We start from the raw sequence: 18,390 nt of genomic DNA, 5'->3' as shown, positions 1-18,390 counted from the left end.
ACTAGTATGATGTGTTTGTATTAATCATTATGGTCTAGGAGCAAATATTAAGGAATTTGAACTTTCAAACATCTACTTGAATTTCTCCTTGACCTTGGCATTTGAAAATGTAATTCATCAATCTATAAATTCTTTATTGCCATTTGGACCTCAACTAATGGGACTTTTGCCTTTTATTTAAATCTGTTAGGGTTAATCAGTGGGTGCTAAATCCTAATTTTCTTGATCAATCTCTAGAGCCTCTTTTCTCTAGCCCAACCAAAACAAAACCTACACATAGATTTTTGAAATGCATTGAAATTTGAATACTGAATGAGACAGCATTTCTGAAATTTTGATCTTGGAATGCTTTTCTGAGAAAGCTCTTACACACTGATAGTCCAAATCTCTTAACCTTCAGAGAGCAAGAGAGACAACCCCTTAGCCAGCCCTTGGCCTAATTCAGTTGAGTCCCAGGGCTGACATTATTTATTGAAACATAAGCAGTTGGTTGGATGAATGCCCAGGGGCCTTGGCGTGTAGGTACTTAAATAAATCAAATGATCCAGAAAACTGGTATTATATGAGACCTCCACTTGAACTGCCACTCCCCCCATACCCACTGGTAAATCCAAAAGACAGGGAGGACCCTCATCCATTATAAGGGACAGCAAGGCCAAGCAGAATGAGGGGAGAGGGCCAGCCAGGCATGTCCAGTGGTAAGTGACATGGAGACCTTGTAATAACATCATGGTAGGAGGAGAAGGAGGCCCTCCCACTGAAATGAGAAATGCTCATTCATAGGTTATTTCTGTGCAAACCGAACTTCTAGAATGCAGGCTGCTCCTCAGCACCTTGCCCTGAAGCTTTACCGAAGCACACACCACAGGGTCAGGCCGAGGCAAGAACTTACGTTTCTAACCAGGTTTTGGTTTTCATGAGTTCTATCATTTTCCTAAACACCCTTATCCCCTGTGGTTTGGTTTTCAAAAATCTGGTTATCTTGCAGCCAGATATTTCTCAGAAATTTTCTCCTAGGAGAACTAAATCCTACTTGAGTATAATAAAGAAATGCAACCCCACCATCTAAAAATTCAGGATACAGACAAAAAGGCCTAGCTGAATATTGACCAGACAAAGCTATCTTGTGTATTCCTTGCTTTAATATTCTTTCTTAAAGCAAACCTTATCAGTTTCGCTTTTGTTCTCCGTTAGTAAGACGCACCAGCAAGCTCAACAGGAGATTGGAAATGCTGCATTACGATATTTGGGTCATAAGTCTCCAAAAGTGGAACCACATCTCTCTCCCAATTTAGCATGGATACTTGGGGAGACCAATGGATGTTATAATCAATTATCACAATAGCAACGCCAGCAAACAGGCAGTGAGTTACAGCTTGAATACACTCAAGGTGGACTTTACCTCCATGAGATTTAATTAAATGCTTTACGTATAAATAAACTCACACGTTCTAATTCCCTATTGCAGTCAGAGTAACCCTGGGCTTGCAGCCTCCTGCTCTGCTGCGTGACTAGGTGTTGATTTGAAAACTGAGAGCAACTAATAGAAGCATCTTTTAAAAAGGCCCAAAGGAAAAGCAAGCATTCTGGGCTGTCCCCTCCATCGTCTCCTTGTGTCTCTGTGGATTTAATCCTCTTATAAACACAGCCCTCACGGTGCAGAACTTCAGGACACAGAACGTTTCCCACACCACTTCAAAAATTTTAAGCCACTGAAAATTTGATAGCTGGCACGTCCTGGTCTTCATTGAAATTCAATTATTGGTGGAATAAATTGGATGGTGGGAAATGTTGGGAGGTAAGAAGAGAGACCAAGAGAGAAAGAGGTCTCTGTATTGTCATGTTTAGCTTTAAAAAGAGCCTCCAAGGTGTGTCCTGGCATGTTATTGAGGGTCCTGACCAATCAGAGTACCTGGCCTACCCATCACCACGTACAAGGGCAACTGCCCTGCCTCGCTGCCTCACAGAGAGAGAGAGCACCAGGGAGCCAGCCGGCTCTCGCCCCTGTGAGCTACACTCCCCTGGCCTACCCTTGGGCCGCAGTTCCCTGGACTGGGGTAGCAAACTTCCAAGGGCCGAGGGCCTATGTGGGAGCCTGGTGTAGAAATGACTTCCAAAGCACAGAAGCGCTAAGCAACTCAGATTGTGCAGCAGGCGTAAACGCGGAAAGGTCTTTAACTCCAGAGAGCCAGAGTCATGAAGGATTCAAATGTCTGCGTAAGCAGAAGCTACACAACAGACAGGGTCAGAGAGCCAGTCCTTAGGAGGAGGGACAGAATGAGAAGACACGAGAAAGTGGCATGATTGCAAAGTCACATTGAAGGCAGCGCAGAGGATCCACAGTCTCCTGCTTTCCAAGGGTCTTGAATCCTAGTGGGCCTCTAGTTCCTCAAAGAGACCTGGTTCAATCAGGTCTGTTACGCCGGGAGGATTGTTCCCTACACCTTAGAGCTTTCATGTGAGCCCTTTCCCCACAAATAAAAGCTAAGATGCAGGTAAGTTAGGCTAATGCCCTTCTGGTGGGCATATTAAAGTCTCCTTATGTGACAGGCAGCAAGGGCAGCATAGGAACCCTTGAGATGAATTTACTTTTAACTGTCAAGTGCAATAGAGCTGTTACCCATCAGCATCGTGAGATGGGGGGGGGGGGTAATTAAAACCAGCCTTTCAAGTAAGCATCATTGCAAAGGTTACAAAACACTGCAGTACTGCCAAACGTGGTGAAATCAATTTCCATTTTGTTGCAGCCTGTGTCACGCAGAGATTGCTGAAACCAGCAAAATGAGGAGCATTAATAATTGGTATTAATAGTATAAATTAATTTGCTTATTTGCCCAAAAGAAAATTAGCCAAACAATTAATTAATTATATGGAAGCCCCACACATTGCATAATATACAGCATACACTTCCTATCGTTTTCGAAAATGAAAACAAGCACTTGAGGTTTGAGGAAATCCAACCAGTCAAGGAAAACTGAGAATCTCTTTGTCAATAAAATGGAACCAGTTTGATGGGGGCACAGAAAGCACATCTTAGAGACTTCACAACCACAGAGGATATAAAGAGAATATATAATTATATTTATATAGAATATAATTGAATGGCTTAAAATACAATGGAGATAACTCAGTCCATATTTGTTTGCAGCCCCTGCTGACTGCCAACACTTAAGAGCCGTAACTCGGTCCCTCTGCAATGCCGACGAGGAGGAGGAGGAGGAGGAGGAGGAGGAGGAGGAGGAGGAAGTAAGAAGCGCAAATGGGACAGCAAATGCTGGTAACTTGGAGTACTTTGTGAAAATTATCTCATGGATTCATTTCAATAGGTATTTATTGTTGGGCCAAGCCATGGTTTGCCTGCCACTGGCCCTATTACAGGAGTCAGCGCTGGGTGTGGTGGGAGGGGCAGGGAGTTGAGGACCTTCTCTGCTCATTTTTTGGGTCCTATCTCTTGCCACATGCCAGGCCACTCTGTTCCTGAAGGGCTAAGTTAAAGCCCTGAGGACGGTTGGGCTCTGGGCTCCTTTCCCTATTCCTCCTCCCTTCTTGCCTGTTCATTTTTATTAAGGATTCTACGAGAGGTTGGTTTCTACCTGCTTCCAACAGAGGACAAATATATCGCAAGCTGGATACGATATCAGAGTCTTAGAAATTTATCATAAAAATCGAGCAGGACTTCAGTCTCCTGGAGCAATACCGGGGTGAGAAGAAGCGGATTCTCCAGCGGGGGCCGCAACAGCAGGGCCACTACCTATTCCTGCCTCCTAAAGAGTTCACCTTCGCGCCTACTGACTGACCACCCAGCATCATCCGCTCGTCCTCAGTCACAGGGAAGCACAGGGGACTCATTCGACCGCCTGGTCCCCAGGATGTTAGGGCCCCAGGGATCCAGGCCCTGACCGCTCCTCGAGCTAGACTCTGCAGACAGCTGCAACGGCCACAGCTCCCCAGGTGTACGTCACCCGTCAGGTGGGCCATGACCGCCGCACGCAAGGTCCCCCCGAAGCCCAGCACACATTCCCAAAGCAAGTACGGAGAAGCTCCTCTGCACGTGGGGTTTTCTGTGCAAGACTCAGGTTGCGTTTCCCTTAGGGCGCCGCAGGCTGCTCTCAGTGAAAGAGGTAGATGCTTATCGGGATTCTGCACGTGCGCCCCGAGAGCTGCACCCCACATTCCTCAGTGCTGTCCTTGCATCATTAGCATACACGGGCCTCCACGCCTGACAAGGGACCCTAAACCACTTCAGGTAATTGCGGTTCTGGACCAATTGATGCTGAAATGGAGAAGGCGTGGCCTTGCCCCTTGCCTGCTCCAAAAGTAGATAAAATCTAGCATTCTTGCTTTAAAAAAAAAAAAAAAAATCAGTCAAGAAAGATCTGCCTCAAACTATTTGACTGTTTTCTCCCTAACCATGAACTCTTAGGTTTTTCCCAGGTTCCTTTGTTTGCAATACGTGCTTCATTATCTTATTTAATCACGGATTATCTTTCCACTTAATTAAACCCACTTTTCACTTTGAAACTTTGTATTAAAAAGAAAAATACAGATGTCATGTAGAATTATTTTACTAATCTATTATATCAATCAAATAATTGCTCCCTGCCCCCAGGTAAAGAGGAGACTTTGTTGATCAAAATTTCTCATGTCTTCCTCCAAATTCCAGGATTTTGAGAGCCGAGTAAGTACAAAAGACCCAGATTGTGAACGCTGCTGAAAAATCCCTTTCCAAAATCAGTGTCAGGCATTCGGATTTTTGATTAATTATGAGAAGACCCAGCAAAAGAAATGGGGGCTTACGTAAGGGAGGTGGGATGCTGTGCTCTCCCTTCACCTTTCCACTCAGGTGGAGCTTCCCGGCCCTGCTTGGGTCCCGCGTGGAAAGGCTTTCCTTGAGGTCCCATCACACCCCTGACAAAGAGGCCTCTTTGGTCCACTGGTTCTAGTTTAATTAGTTAAAATGGAGATAATTAATATTCAAGACCATCTCTAACTCAAGATTGATGTCATCATGGCTCTTAAAATATTTATTTATTTATTTTGACTCTTAAAATATTTAGAAATGACAAACGACTGCAGATCATTCTTCAGAGGGTGCGTGACTCCCAGGAGACACCGTCTCGGTGATTGATTTCCAGTTGGGTCCCGAGGGGTGGTGGCCCCAGACCTGGGGAGGGTGCCCCAGTGGGAGTGGGACTGACTGAGTCCGCCGGGCACCGACTGCCTCAAGCAACCTAAGAGCAGCATCAAAGGAAAACACACTGGAAGCTTCCCCCGCTGGAGGGGTTCTCACCTCGGGCCTCGGGCACCCCAGGAGCCGGGAGTCCATCCGCTCAGGACCGAGCCCCAGGCTTGGAGAACCGCGTGTTTCCGGAGGGTTCGGGGCTCCGGTGCTGGGAGCACAGTCCTCAGGTCCCGGGTGGTCCACGCACCTCAGGAGTCGGGGCGGGGCGGGGCGGGCGGGCCCCCCCTCCCCTCCCCCCCCCCATCCCCGGGTGCCGGGTCCCTGCCTCCCCCGGGTGGGCAGAGCCTGTTCCCTGGCCCGACGCGGGGGAGGGAAGCGGGTCTCCTGGAAAGCTCCGCAGGTGTGCAAGCCCCGCCCCCCCCCCCCCCCCGCGGATGCGCAGCGCCCAGCAAGCGGCCTGGGGGCGCAGGGGGGCAGGGGGAGGGGGGCGCCCGGCTAGGTCCCCGCGCGCCTGCCCGGGTCGCGGTCCTGCAAGCCCTGCGGGGGGGCATGTCCTGAGCCCCCGGCGGCTCCAGGCACAGGCGCCCCGAGGCCTCCCCCAGCCTGTGGGCGGCCCCCCCACGGCCCAACGGGGGGGGCGGGGGGAGGGGGGACAGCGGGGGGGGGCGCCTTCTCTGTGGGGGGGCTAGCGGGGGGGCCTAGTGGGGGGGCTGCCCTCTCTGCGGGGGGGCTAGCGGGGGGGGCCTAGTGGGGGGCTGCCCTCTCTGCGGGGGGGCTAGCGGGGGGGGCCTAGTGGGGGAGCTGCCCTCTCTGCGGGGGGGACTAGCGGGGGGGGGGTGCCTAGAGGGGGGCCGCCCTCTCTGCGGGGGGGCTAGCGGGGGGGGCCTAGTGGGGGGCTGCCCTCTCTGCGGGGGGGGCTAGCGGGGGGGCTGCCTTCTTTGCTGGGGAGGGGGGGTTAGCGGGGGGGCCTAGTGGGGGGGGCTAGTGGGGGCCGCGCCTGCGCCCACAGCTGTGGGGGGTCCTCGAGGTGATGGTAAATGGGGCAGCCGCGGCCCAGCCAGCCCCTCGGCCCCCCCGGCTCCTCGGCCCCCCAGTACCCCCTTGCGCCCTGGACCCCCGCCCCCGGCCCACCCCAGCCCCCGGCCCCCTTTGCCCCCTCGGCTCCCCCGGCCCCTTTGGCCCCCTTGGCCCGCCCCCCGGCCCTCTCGGCCCCCGGCCCTCCGTCGGAAGCCGCTGTCCCTCTGGGTGGATTAATCCCCCTTTCTTTTTTATAACAAACCTACATCCTCTTTCCTGCCCCTGCTACTCCAGCTCCCATTGGAGACACATAGATATCTTAGATTTTATTTATTCATGAGACACACAGAGAGAGGCAGAGGCAGAGGGAGAAGCAGGCTCCACGCAGGGAGCCCGACGTGGGACTGGATCCCAGGACCCCGGGGTCACGCCCTGAGCTAAAGGCAGACGCTCAACCACTAAGCCACCAAGATGCCCCTCTCACTGGATATTTTTTGTTTTAAAGAATTTTTTTTTTTTTTTTGAGAGAGAGAGAGAGAGAGAGAGGAATGAACAGCAGGAGGGGCAGAGGCAAAGATCTCAAGCAAACTCCCCACTGAGCAGGGAGCCCTATTCAGGGGCTTGATCTCATGACCCTGACAACAGGACCTGAGCTGAAATCAAGAGTTGGTGCTTAACCAACTGAGCCACCCAGGTGCCCCCTCATTGGATATTTTGATACCAAAGTATTTTTCATCTTCTTGCTCACTAGTGGCAAATCAGTCTGAGGTCTGGGACACTTGGCCACCATTCCAGAACCCTGCAATGGACTAAAAAATTCGTGTAATGGACTAATGCTGGGACTGATTTCTTGGATTCTAGTTTTTAAATTACATTGGAGACACCAGAGTCAATTTAAATGCATAGGGCTTTCATGTTAGAACTCAAAAGTGAGGTGTTAGCATCTGGGCTTTCTGATCACCAGTGTCACTCCCATCTCTGTTCTCTAGTAATTCCCAAAGTGGCTGTGTATCAGAATCACCCCAGAGTTTGTTTAAAAAAATAGATTTTCTCGGGGATCCCTGGGTGGCTCAGCGGGTTGGCGCCTGCCTTTGGCCCAGGGAGCCATCCTGGAGTCCCGGGACCGAGTCCCATGTCGGGCTCCCTGCATGGAGCCTGCTTCTCCCTCTGCCTGTGTCTCTGCCTCTCTCTCTCTATGTCTATCATGAATAAAAAAAAAAGAAAAAAAAAGATTTTCTCACTCAACTCTAACATAAAGAATGTGACTTTCTTTCTTTTCTTTCTTTCTTTCTTTTCTTTTCTTTCTTTCTTTCTTTCTTTCTTTCTTTCTTTCTTTCTTTCTCTCTTTCTTTCTCTCTTTCTTTCTTTCTTTCTTTCTTTCTTTTTTTGGCAGGCTCCCTGAGTGAATCTCATGCAGCCACCAAGGACCCATTTACTGAAGACATTTGGGAAGCACTTCTATGGCCCCATTGGTTCTTGAACCTGTATGTGCATCAGAAACACCTGGAGGTCTTATTAAACTACAGACTGAGAAGGAGGGGGCAAGATGGCAGAAGAGTAGGGTCCCCAAGTCACCTGTCCCCACCAAATTACCTAGATAATTTTCAAATTATCCTGAAAACCTACGAATTCGGCCTGAGATTTAAAAAGAGAACAGCTGGAATGCTACAGTGAGAAGAGTTCGCGCTTCTATCAAGGTAGGAAGACGGAAAAAAATAAACTACAGACTGAACTCTCAGAGTTTCTGATTCAGTGGGTCTGGGATGGAGTCTGAGAATGTGCATTTCTAACAAGTTGCCAGGTGATGCTGATGCAGGATCTGGGACCACACTTTAAGAAGCGCGGTTCAAATCCAGGTTACTTGTGCATATATTTATTATTCATTAGCTTTTTTATTATGTAGCCAAAGACCAGGCTTCAGAGGAAGGAATTATCCTTGCAGATCAAGGGTAACACACCCGACTGAACATCATAATCACCCAGGAGCTTTTATTTTCTTTAATTTAACTTCAATTGTTGGCATTAGGCTTATGCTTTACCCCAGATCTACTGAATCCACATCTCTAGGATGCCCTGGTCATTTGTACTGTTTTGAAGTTACCCAGAAGGTTCTGAATATAAGAATTTGAAGACATTGCCTTAGATAAGCCAGACTTCTGAGTTATGAATAACTTATACTAAAAATTATCTGAAATTCAATTTTAATGGGGCATCCCACATTTTCAGCTGTACATCTGGCACCCCTACTCACTCAGCTGTATTTGTGAGTAGTTTATTTCCTCTGTGTGCTCTCTCTTTTGCTCAACACAGCCCTATTTCAAATGCTCAAGGGGGTGGTGGTGAGGAGTGAAATCTATGCAAACACCATGTGCAGGGTGAAGAGAAAATTAAGATGTTACCTCAGGAAAGACACACACACACACACACACACAACTTCATTCATCTAGATAGCAGAAACAAAATCAGAAAGGAAAAAAACTACTGTCTGCTAATGGTTTTTTACCAGACGATTCGTCAATTAAACAGTCAAAAGAAACCCTGGGGAATAAAAAGACACCAAAGATGCTATTAAAATGTTCCAAGTGAAGCCATATATAATTAATTTCAAACAAGCATAAGCTATGAAAACTCAAATACTTCAAGGTGCTGAGTGAAAGGAGGGATAAATCTACATCAAGCTTCAAAACTGTTGCTTCCAGGTGAGTCTAAGATTAAGCCAGAGACAGGGAGATAATGATGTCTGCTCCCTCCCTGTTTTATTGGAAGCTAAAGAACCTTAAGAAGAGATGCTCCCAGTGCATCAAGGATGAGAAGAAACAGACAGCCCAGCACCTGACATCAGCACATAACAACTAAGAAACTGAATCGAAAGAGTGAAACAAAATCAAAACAGAGAGGAAAAATTCACTGATGCAGAAGACAAAGAATATAAGTGAAGTTATCTGGCAAACTACCGCACGGCCTGCGTAACCGCCATAAGTACCATGGTCCCTCCAAAACAAGGTTTCTCTTGATGCTGTTTTATCATTTCATAGGTTAGGCATCAGCAAACTCTTACCGTAAAGAACAAGCAAATGGAATGTTTTAAACTTTGTAGGTCATACACTCTCTAGCATTTACTCATCTTGGCTGTTATGGCATGAAAGCGGCTATAGACACTTTGTAAATGAAGACATGACTGTGTTCCAATAAAACTTTATTCACAAAAATAGGTGGTTTGAATGCTTGTGTCCCTTCAAAATTCATATGTTGGAGCTTCAATTCCCAATGTGATGGCATTTGGATGTGAGGTCTTTGGTGGTTCATTAGGTCATGAACGTGGAGTCCTCATGAATGGGGTTAGAGCCTGATAAGGGGCTAAGAGACCAGTGTCTCTCTGCCCTATGTGAATACAAGTAGGTGGTGGTCTGCAAACCAGGAAAAGGGCCCTCACCGATCTCAGCCCCCAGAACTGTAAGGATTAAATGTTTTTAAGCCACACAATCAATAGAGTATTTGTTATAGAAAACCAGCAGACTAAAAGTGGTAGGATATGTTTGGTTCATGGACCATAGTTTGCTGACCAGAGACAAGACCATGTGGCAAGGACAGCATCATTAACAGATTCTACAGAGCACTCAGTGTTCTGATGGTGGATGCTCAGCTCAAAACAAAAACAAAAACAAAAACAAAAAACAAAAAATCATTAGCTCATCACCATATATACAAGGGCAGAGTGTTTAAGGTCACTGCAACTATAAAGGCAGGAAATCGGGATTCTAGAAACAGAAAGAAATTGCTGAGACTGTTACAAAAGGGAAAGACAAAGGGACCAAACACTTTAGCACATTTTTAGAGAAGTTCTCTTGGTGCCCTGACATCTAGAGAAAGGTTGACCCCAGAGGGAAGAGGCCCTGTTGCCAGTTTCTTTGAAGTTAAGCTGCTACTGAGGAGGGTGCATCATACGATGAGGTGTCCTCCTCCTGCATCAGGAAGGCTTCCTGACCTGCTCAGTTCGCTGATTGACATTGAGCGTTCTCAGACGCCTCCTTCCCCAAAAAGAAAAAAGCAAGGTCACTCTAGCATGGGATTTTATCATTTCAGCCAGAATGTATCACCCATATCACCCACGGTGCGTGGAAACATAACTTCAGTGACCTCCTTTATGACACTTTTATGAATAAATGTTTTATTCAAGGTCGCTAGGTCAGTCAAGAAACACACAAGCATTGCCTTTCTACGTTGTATAATTTAAAAGCTTTATTCCCCCCCCACATGAGCAGGTAAGTTTCCTATTCATTCAGCTGGAAGTTTCCTTCCCATAGTTAGTTCCCTTTAACTCGGACTAGGTCGTTGGTGGGGAGCTTGCTCTGTCCCAGGGGAAGGGGGAGATTTCAGAGACACACACTGAGCTGATCACACGGAGAGGTGAGGGTCTGACCCCGCAGCTGCTGAAAGAGTCCCCAGGTCAAGGTGTGCCTTCAGCTAGGGGCCTGAGCAGGCCGGGGCGCAGGCCCCCCTTCACCTGCTGCAGGTGCCACCAGGCCCCTCCTTGCAGACAGTTGAAGGTCTGACCCCGCAGCTGCTGAAAGAGTCCCGAGGTCAAGGTGTGCGTTCAGTTAGGGGCCTGGGCAGGCCGGGGCGCAGGCCCCCCCCTTACCCCCCACCTGCTGCAGGTGCCACCAGGTTCCTCCTCGCAGAGGCGACACCACGCAGGCCCTCGGGCCCAGAAGCCACACGAGCCCCACGCGTTCCTTCCTTCCCACGTCCCGTCCTCAACCCTGTGGCTGGAGCAGGAGCGTCTCGGCCCAGCGAACGGCTGCTCCTGCCCCGGGGTCCGAACTCCAGGCTCCGGGCTCCGCTCCTCCGCCGAGCGCCAGGCGGGTCTCCGCGCCCAGGGGCGCCGTCCACGCGGTCTGCGGAGGGGCTCTGGGGGACTCCGGGCGGCTTCGGGTGGCTCTGGGTGGCTCCGGGCGGCTCCGGGGGGTTCCAGGCGGCTCCAGGGGGTTCCGGGGTGCCCCAAGGGGCTCCGGGATGCTCCGGGGGGCTCCGGGGGGTCTCCGGGCAGCTGCGGGGGTTCCGGGGTGCTCCAAGGGGCTCCGGGCAGCTCCGAGATGCTCCAGGGGGTCTCTGGGGGGCTCCGGGGGGTTCTGGGGTGCTCTGGGGGGCTCCGGGCAGCTCCGGGGGGGTTCTGGGGTGCTCCGGGCGGCTCCGGGGGACTCCGGGGGGCTCCGGGATGCTCCGGGGGGTCTCTGGGGTGCTCCAGGCAGCTCCGGGGGCTCCGGGGGGTTCCGGGGTGCTCCAAGAAGGCTCTGGGATGCTCCGGGGGGTCTCCGGGGGGCTCCAGGCAGCTCCAGGGGGTTCCGGGGGGCTCCGGGCGGCTCCAGGCGGCTCCGGGGGGCTCACAGGAGCAGCAGCACCGAGGCCCAGGCGAGCGCGGGCAGGCCGGGCAGCTGCAGGCGGGGCGCGGGGCCCCCCGACGTCCCCGGGGCGCGCGTCACGGCCAGGACGGCGTTGGAGTGGTTGGTGGGCAGCTCCACGTTACAGATCATCCCTTCGCAGCAAGACCTGCACTCCTGACACAGAGGGCGGGACGGGGTGAGTGATGGGGCCGGGTCCCCCGACCCCGCTGCTCCGCGGGACTGCAGACCGGCCTGCCCCCCTCCCGACCCCCCGGTCCCCGGCCCCCTCTGGCCCCCTCCGGCCCCCTCTGGCCCCCCGATCCCCCAAGCCCCTGGCCTCCCGGTACCCTGGACCCCGGACCCCCAACCCCGCGTCCCCCCCGCCCCCCGACCTTCCAACCCCCCAAGCCTCCAGGCCTCCCGACCCCCCATCACCCAAACCTCCCTCCAGCCCCCCAACCCCCCGACTCCCCAAGCCCCCTGACCCCTCAGCCCAGCCCAAACCCCCACTCCCCGAACCCCCTGACCCCCCAGCCCAACCCCCCAACCACCAGACCCCCGACTCCCCAAGCCCCCTGACCCCTGACCCCTCAGCCCAACCCCCCAACCCCCCACTCCCCGAGCCCCCTGACCCCCGACCTCCCGACCCCCCACCCCCCAAGCCACTGCCCCCGCAACCCCCCGGACCCCTAGCCCCCTCCAGCCCCCCGAGCCCCCTGACCCCCCAGCCCAACCCCCCGATCCCCCTGACCCCTGGCCCCGCGGGCAGGGGCAACTTGGCAACAGGCGTGAGCGAGGGGCCAAGGGGCAGAGGAAGGCCGCGGGATGCAGCCAAGGACCCCCGGGCCGTAAGGACACACATGGAGCCGTGGGTCTGGGAAGCCTGGGGATGCCCCGCTGGCTCCCGGGCCACTGCTGGGTCAGTGCCAGCCGGCAGGGCCTCGCTCCGGGCTGCAGCCTCCATCCGCATCCCCGAAAGGCGGCGACCCGGTGACCTCGCTGGCCACCCCCGGGCCTCCCTGGTGGCTCTCCCCCTGGCTGCTCGGGGTCTCGAAGAGGGAAAGACGATGGGCAGGACCCCACCCTGCAGCCCAGCGCCCGCTGATGGGGCCCCACCCCCAGGCCAGGAGCTCCCAGCCACCCTCCCGCAGGCCCCGCTGAAGACCACTGCTGTCACAACCATGTTTTCGTGCAAATAAACGAAATCAACCCCTAAAAACCTCATGAAAGCAACACACTCCTCAAGCTTTTTGCAAACATTTCAGAATTCCAGGCATATGAAAGAGGAAAATTGCTCATTTAGAATGAGAAAATTAAGATCAGTTGACCTAAGAATCTGTCTACAGCTCATCAGACTAAACAGATTAATTCTTTCAGATTCTCACTTCCTCGTGGAAGCAGCAGTGGGGGGCAAGACCAGGACTCCTCAGTAAAAGGGGTCCCCGGTGCCCTCTTCCCACCTCCGGCTTCCCTGGGCTGTGTGCCCGCTGATGCCTGGCCTTAACCGAAATACTGAGCCCGGCTTTGTAGTGCTTGTCATTGTCGTAGGGATCGTTTGCTCTTGGGCTTCCAGACCGGGCTCCACGTGATCCCAAGCCCGAGGTCTAGGGTGGAGCTGTGTGGTCTGGGGGTTACCATTCGTCCTTAGTAGTATTATTTTCTGTTGAAGGACAGAAAGTCTTCAACTTCTCTGTGGTCTCCATCGCATCACTGGCACAGTCTTTCCCCAAAGGGCAAATAAACATGTACACGACCCCGCTCATCCTTCCTGCCTTTCCATAGTGTGTAACTAACCTTAGGACAGTAACTTTACACACACACACACACACACACACACATACTCCTTACTGTGTGTTCAGAGTCTCGGCTGTGGTGGCAGCCAACAGAATGACATTCACTTCTGGAGGCACATTTTTTGGTGATAGATGTACTTCTTCCGTGACTGGTAAAGTGGTGAACTGTCAGGCAGTACCGCGTATCTAGGCAGGGGAGAAAGGCAGCTTCACATTTCACATCGCAAGAGAGTCACCAGCAATCACTCCAGAGAGGACTCAGCCTCGGGACCATCCTTGGGCTCCTGGGCACGGGGTCTGGTGGCGGGCGTGGATGCCGCCCTCGGGGCCCTCTAAAGCTGACCTTAGGTCACATGAAAGTACCCGTATCTCTGTCTCTCTCCCTACGAGGCACAGGGTCTATGAGTCCGTGAAATGAGAGGTGTAAACGAGTAGTGCGGTGGGTTGAACACCTCATGGTGTGTTATTTGGCATTTGGCTCGTATGGAGCGGAGGCAGGTGGCGGAATGGAGCGCAAGGAGCTGCTGCGACGTCTAGCGCCACTTTCCCGACTCGCCCGGTTCTGACCCACGCTCTATCCTCCCGGCCTGTGGGGCTTCTCCTGAGGATTCCCGTTTTCCTCCTCTTTCTCGACTCTTCCCCTCTCCGACCCCTCCCTGCCACGCGGCGAGCCCATTTCTCCCGTTCTCCTGAGGGCTGTGACACTCATGGTTCACCACTTTTAAAGAACGACTTTTCTCACCATCCAAGGCCCTTCTGCTTCAGTTTTGCATCTCTCTGCTGTCTCGGCAGCGCAAGCTCCTCAGTTCACGGGGACGGGCTATAGCCGCAGGGTCATAAAATGGGGGGGGGTTGACTAATACGGAGACGCTTGGCTCCACAGAACTGCCTCGTCCCCAGTGAGCCCATCAGAGCCTTCAAGCTCACTTCCTTTTGACTAAAATGATGTGAACAGGTGTCTCGACACTTTGATAGGATCGTGGGAAGCACACGTCCCACGGAGCGGGCGCCACCAGCCGGGCCCTCCAGCCTCTCTTCGCTCCCCGGTCCTCCCAGGAAGCCTTAAGACAAGGCCTATCAGTCCCATTTCACAGAGAGAAAGGCCAAGCACGGTTTCTTGGCCACGGCTACGTGGGGTAGAAGGTGGTGGAAGGCCGGGTTCTAACCTGGGCAGTTTTCTGGGGCTTGTGCTCTTCCCCGGAGCACTCCCCTGCCTCTCAGGGCTGAGCATCGAACCCCGCGACGCCGTAGCACACCCCGCAGGGGTAGCTGACTTCTGCCTTCGGAAGGAAAGGGAACCACAACAATGTTTTGGGGGAAGCTCTTCACCTTCCACCTCAAACAAAGAAGAGCCGAAAAATGGTAGCCGGGTGTGTCCATAGAAAACGTCACCGGTGCTAAAGCAGCCCTAGAAAGTCAGAACAGAAGCCGGGGCGAATAAAACAGGAAATGTCACTCTTGTCATATCCTGTTACACAGGGAACTGCTCTCAACAACTCTGACAGACCACGGAGGGAAAGCCCGAAGGTGTCAACGAAACCTGCGGTGACAAGGAGCAATAGCGGTGGGCCTGTTCGCTCCAAGAGATGGTTGGCTCTGCCTCCCCTAAATAATGGCCAACGGTTCGAAATTACACCCTCAGTCAGAACTCCAGATGGTTAGGATCTTTGGGGCTCGACTGGAGCAGTCCAGAATGTGCCACCATGCACCCTGGAATGTGGGTTATCCCACGGCAATCTTTTTAAGAGCCAGGTTTCCAGGGTGGATTGGAAGGACCCACCTGCCTCGCCCTTCCCATCTCTGACACTTCCTCGGTGGTAGAAAGCTGCAGCCTTCCTCTTTTGTTCACATGTTTCGGCAGAGGTGAAACCCTAAAGCCCAGAAATATCCAGATGTGTTCCCATTAAAAACGCCTTTGATTAATAATAAATGACAGTTTGGAGCGTTATGCACAGACCCAGCAGCAACAGTGCTTTGGTTCGATTCAAAATAATAGAGTCCGCGGAGATGAAGCACCGGAAGTTGGACATGAGCACCCCCAGTTAACTACTGTTTGAACCCTTACCACCCAGTTCTTCAGGGGTTTAAAGCAAATAGCTGAAGAGTGATACCCACCCTCTGAAGTGGTAGAAAGCGCTGGTCAACCTTGACAACTCTGAAATAACTAAGATACGCTTCTGTGCAGAATGTAGAAACCAATCTCCAAAGGCATAACACACACACGTGTACTCACAAGCACGGACACGACTTGAGGTCACTCTACAGAAATGTAGAGGAACGGCAGGAAAAGATTATGATAATTAATGTTTTAAAAGAAACCATGACAAATACCGTTCAAGTAGATGTCACAACCATTTGTGCTCATTTACAGCCTAAGACCCTCAGGCCCCACAGAGGTCTGCAGTGTGTCCTATTCCTATTTATTGGTGCCACATACTGGTTTTATCTGGAAGGTAAGGCTATCTCATCGCTTTGTATAATAGGATGCAGAAATTTCCCAAAGAGTCAAAAGGTAATAGTAGACCAAAGCTCGTAATCCTGAACTCAGGAAGAGATGGTTGGTTTACTTTTAATTGGCCTTTTAGGTCTGAAAAACCTTAAAAACAAAACAAAACAAAAACAAAAAGAAGAGTACTTCCTAACAATCTGAAACAGCCCAATATTCTTAAAGCAGTTTTAAGTCTTAAGTAGTTTTCTCCAATTCCAAATCCCCCATCAGCACCTCCTGTCTGCTTTACCATCAAGTTTGTATATATTAAATCATTCAACTTCTTGTCCCTCTATTCCCAACATCCTAGTCCCAGTTGCCATCTTGTGCCTGAAGACAATGAAAGACCCCACCTGGTGCCCCCTTCTACTCCTGTCCCCAACCACCCACTCTCCACGTAGCAGCAGAGCAGTATTTCAGAACACAGCGAGCATCCTCTACTCCCCTAGTGCCCAACCTTCTACTGCCTTCCCATCACATTTATAATGAAATTTAAATTCTAACAGAGAAAGAAGATCCTGTGTGCCCTGGTCCTTAGTTCCATGTGATCCTTTCTCTATCTTCCACTAAGCCTCACTGGCCAGTCCTCTTCCTATTGAGTGAGAGGCCAAATCTTGCCTCTTACACTTTGTAGTCACGCTTCCCTCTTCCTGGTATGTTCTTTCTACAGATTTCCACGTGGCTGGCTTGTCTTGGTCAGTCAATCTTAGTTCCTCAGAGATTTCCCTGGCTACCTAATCAAAGGGATACATTCATTCCATCAGTAAATATTTACTGGGTGCTTAGTATGGGTCAGGCACTGGATTAGGCACTAGGAATGTGTCCGCGAACTAAGCAAACTAAAAAGACACTCAAATGTTTGCCAGAAGAATGAATGAGTTACCAAAGCATCAATGTATCTCAAAGATATAAAAGCCTTTCTTCGCTTTAGCTGGTATGACTTTTCTAGAGGTATCATCAAGCATTTCTGAAATTCTTAGAATACCTCAGACAATACTGTGGCCTATTTGTTCTGTATTCATAGATAAGTACTATTTAAGGCATCTTCCCTGGAGGCACACATATCGACAAACTGGGGCTATGCCATCAGTTTCCAAACACTCAGAATAGTCTAATATCTGCACAGTCTCCTAAAAGAAATCTCTGATTTATGCAGACCCTCATCAGCCTGTGGATATGCTAATCCTATTATAGAAGACAGGTCTGCTCAGGGCCAGTTAATGAGGTATGATCACAAGAGCCTCTTCCAAACTCAGCACACTTACTTTGTGGACACCATTTGTCTTCTGCCCATCGATTGCAGTTATAATTATCTCCCGCATTTTCACAGGTAAAACACTTGAAGCTGTTTGGAAATGGTGTAGCTTTAAAGAAAAATGCACAGGGAAACAGAAAGGTGAAAAAGGACAGAAATTTCAAACATCAAAGATGGCACAAAATTAGCAACTTGTGTTAGATCAAACAAAATTTACAAGCCACGCTCCTTAGAATTTCAGTGCTAGGGAGCTGAACTGAACTGCCCGACTTCAGGGCGTATTCTTTATTCCCCTTTCTTTAAATACTTTGTCTAGGCTTACGTACCGTAGAGTAATGAAAATGATTCCACGAGCCACTTTGAAATACTGTTCCCTTATAATTAATAACTTGGGAATAAGTGGGAATTGCGAGAACAGGCAAGGGTGGTGGCAGTATCGGAACCAATAACTTGGTATAGCGAGGCCCCTGAGAAGAACTAGAGTCAGATTAATGTGAGCTTGGATTCTGCTCTCCCTGCTAAGTAGTTGTGGGATTTTTCACTTCTGAGAAATAACAATATTTAAAACAATGAAGATCCCCATGATGTGCAGAAGAACCGTGAAGGTTAGACGAGGTTGTTGGGGTGCCTGGGTGGCTCAGTTGGTTTAGGATCTGCCTTTGACTCAGGTTATGATCCCGGGGTCCTGGGATAGAGCCCATGTCGAGCTCCCTGCTCAGCAGGGAGCCTATTTCTCCCTCCACCCCTCCCGCTGCTCATGTTTTCTCTCTCTCTCTCTCATAAATAAAGTATTTTTAAAAATTAAAAACAAATAAAAAGGAGATTACAATAAAAATATCTTGTAGAGTCCTTGGCCCATTAAATCACGCTAATTCCCATCCACATGCACTTCCATTACAGCAACATCCAACCTCAATCAAGCAGCCTCACTTGGTATATGTCAGTTAGACCTCAATCAGGAATGTAACGTTTAATATAAGGATGATAGTAATTCTCAGGCTCTTATGCCTCAGCTAGAGTGTTACAAAAAGTAGGAATTATGACTGCTGGCAATCTGGATTGAAAGCAACTAGAACGGCCTTTTTGACTTTATGCTTTTTTTCCCCCTACCTTGTATCTTGTTATTTTAATGGGCAAGAAGTCAAAAGTATAATAAATGTGACATTTCTTCATAAGCCATGATATAAAGCCTTGTGTAAAACTTTTAATTCTTCCATTTTGGAGGATAAAATGGATAAAGACCAAACCATCCTAGTAACCTGACCACACAGTGG

General features: G+C 50.6%; 1 protein-coding gene across 18 annotated transcripts in view; it reads right to left on the bottom strand.

Annotated features, from left to right (window-relative positions):
- Positions 1 to 18,390, bottom strand: part of LYPD6B (LY6/PLAUR domain containing 6B) — a 249,435-nt gene that overhangs the window by 72,964 nt on the left and 158,081 nt on the right. For 16 of the 18 annotated variants that reach the window (XM_035702331.2, XM_049097245.1, XM_049097244.1 and 13 more), the window contains 4 exons: positions 17,127 to 17,225; positions 14,540 to 14,653; positions 13,429 to 13,559; positions 10,421 to 11,754 (listed from right to left, as the gene is read on the bottom strand). In XM_035702331.2, coding sequence (XP_035558224.1) covers positions 11,581 to 11,754; positions 13,429 to 13,559; positions 14,540 to 14,653; positions 17,127 to 17,225 — 518 coding nt within the window. In that variant the 3' untranslated portion in view covers positions 10,421 to 11,580. Of the gene's footprint in view, positions 1 to 10,420; positions 11,755 to 13,428; positions 13,560 to 14,539; positions 14,654 to 17,126; positions 17,226 to 18,390 lie in introns of those variants that run through there. The other 2 variants (XM_049097248.1, XM_049097249.1) reach the window with 2 other exon arrangements.

Source organism: Canis lupus, chromosome 19 (assembly GCF_003254725.2).
Source record: "Canis lupus dingo isolate Sandy chromosome 19, ASM325472v2, whole genome shotgun sequence".
NCBI classification, from domain to species: domain Eukaryota; kingdom Metazoa; phylum Chordata; class Mammalia; order Carnivora; family Canidae; genus Canis; species Canis lupus.
Note: the sequence above shows the minus strand (reverse complement) of the source record. Positions and strands in the feature narration are given on the sequence as shown.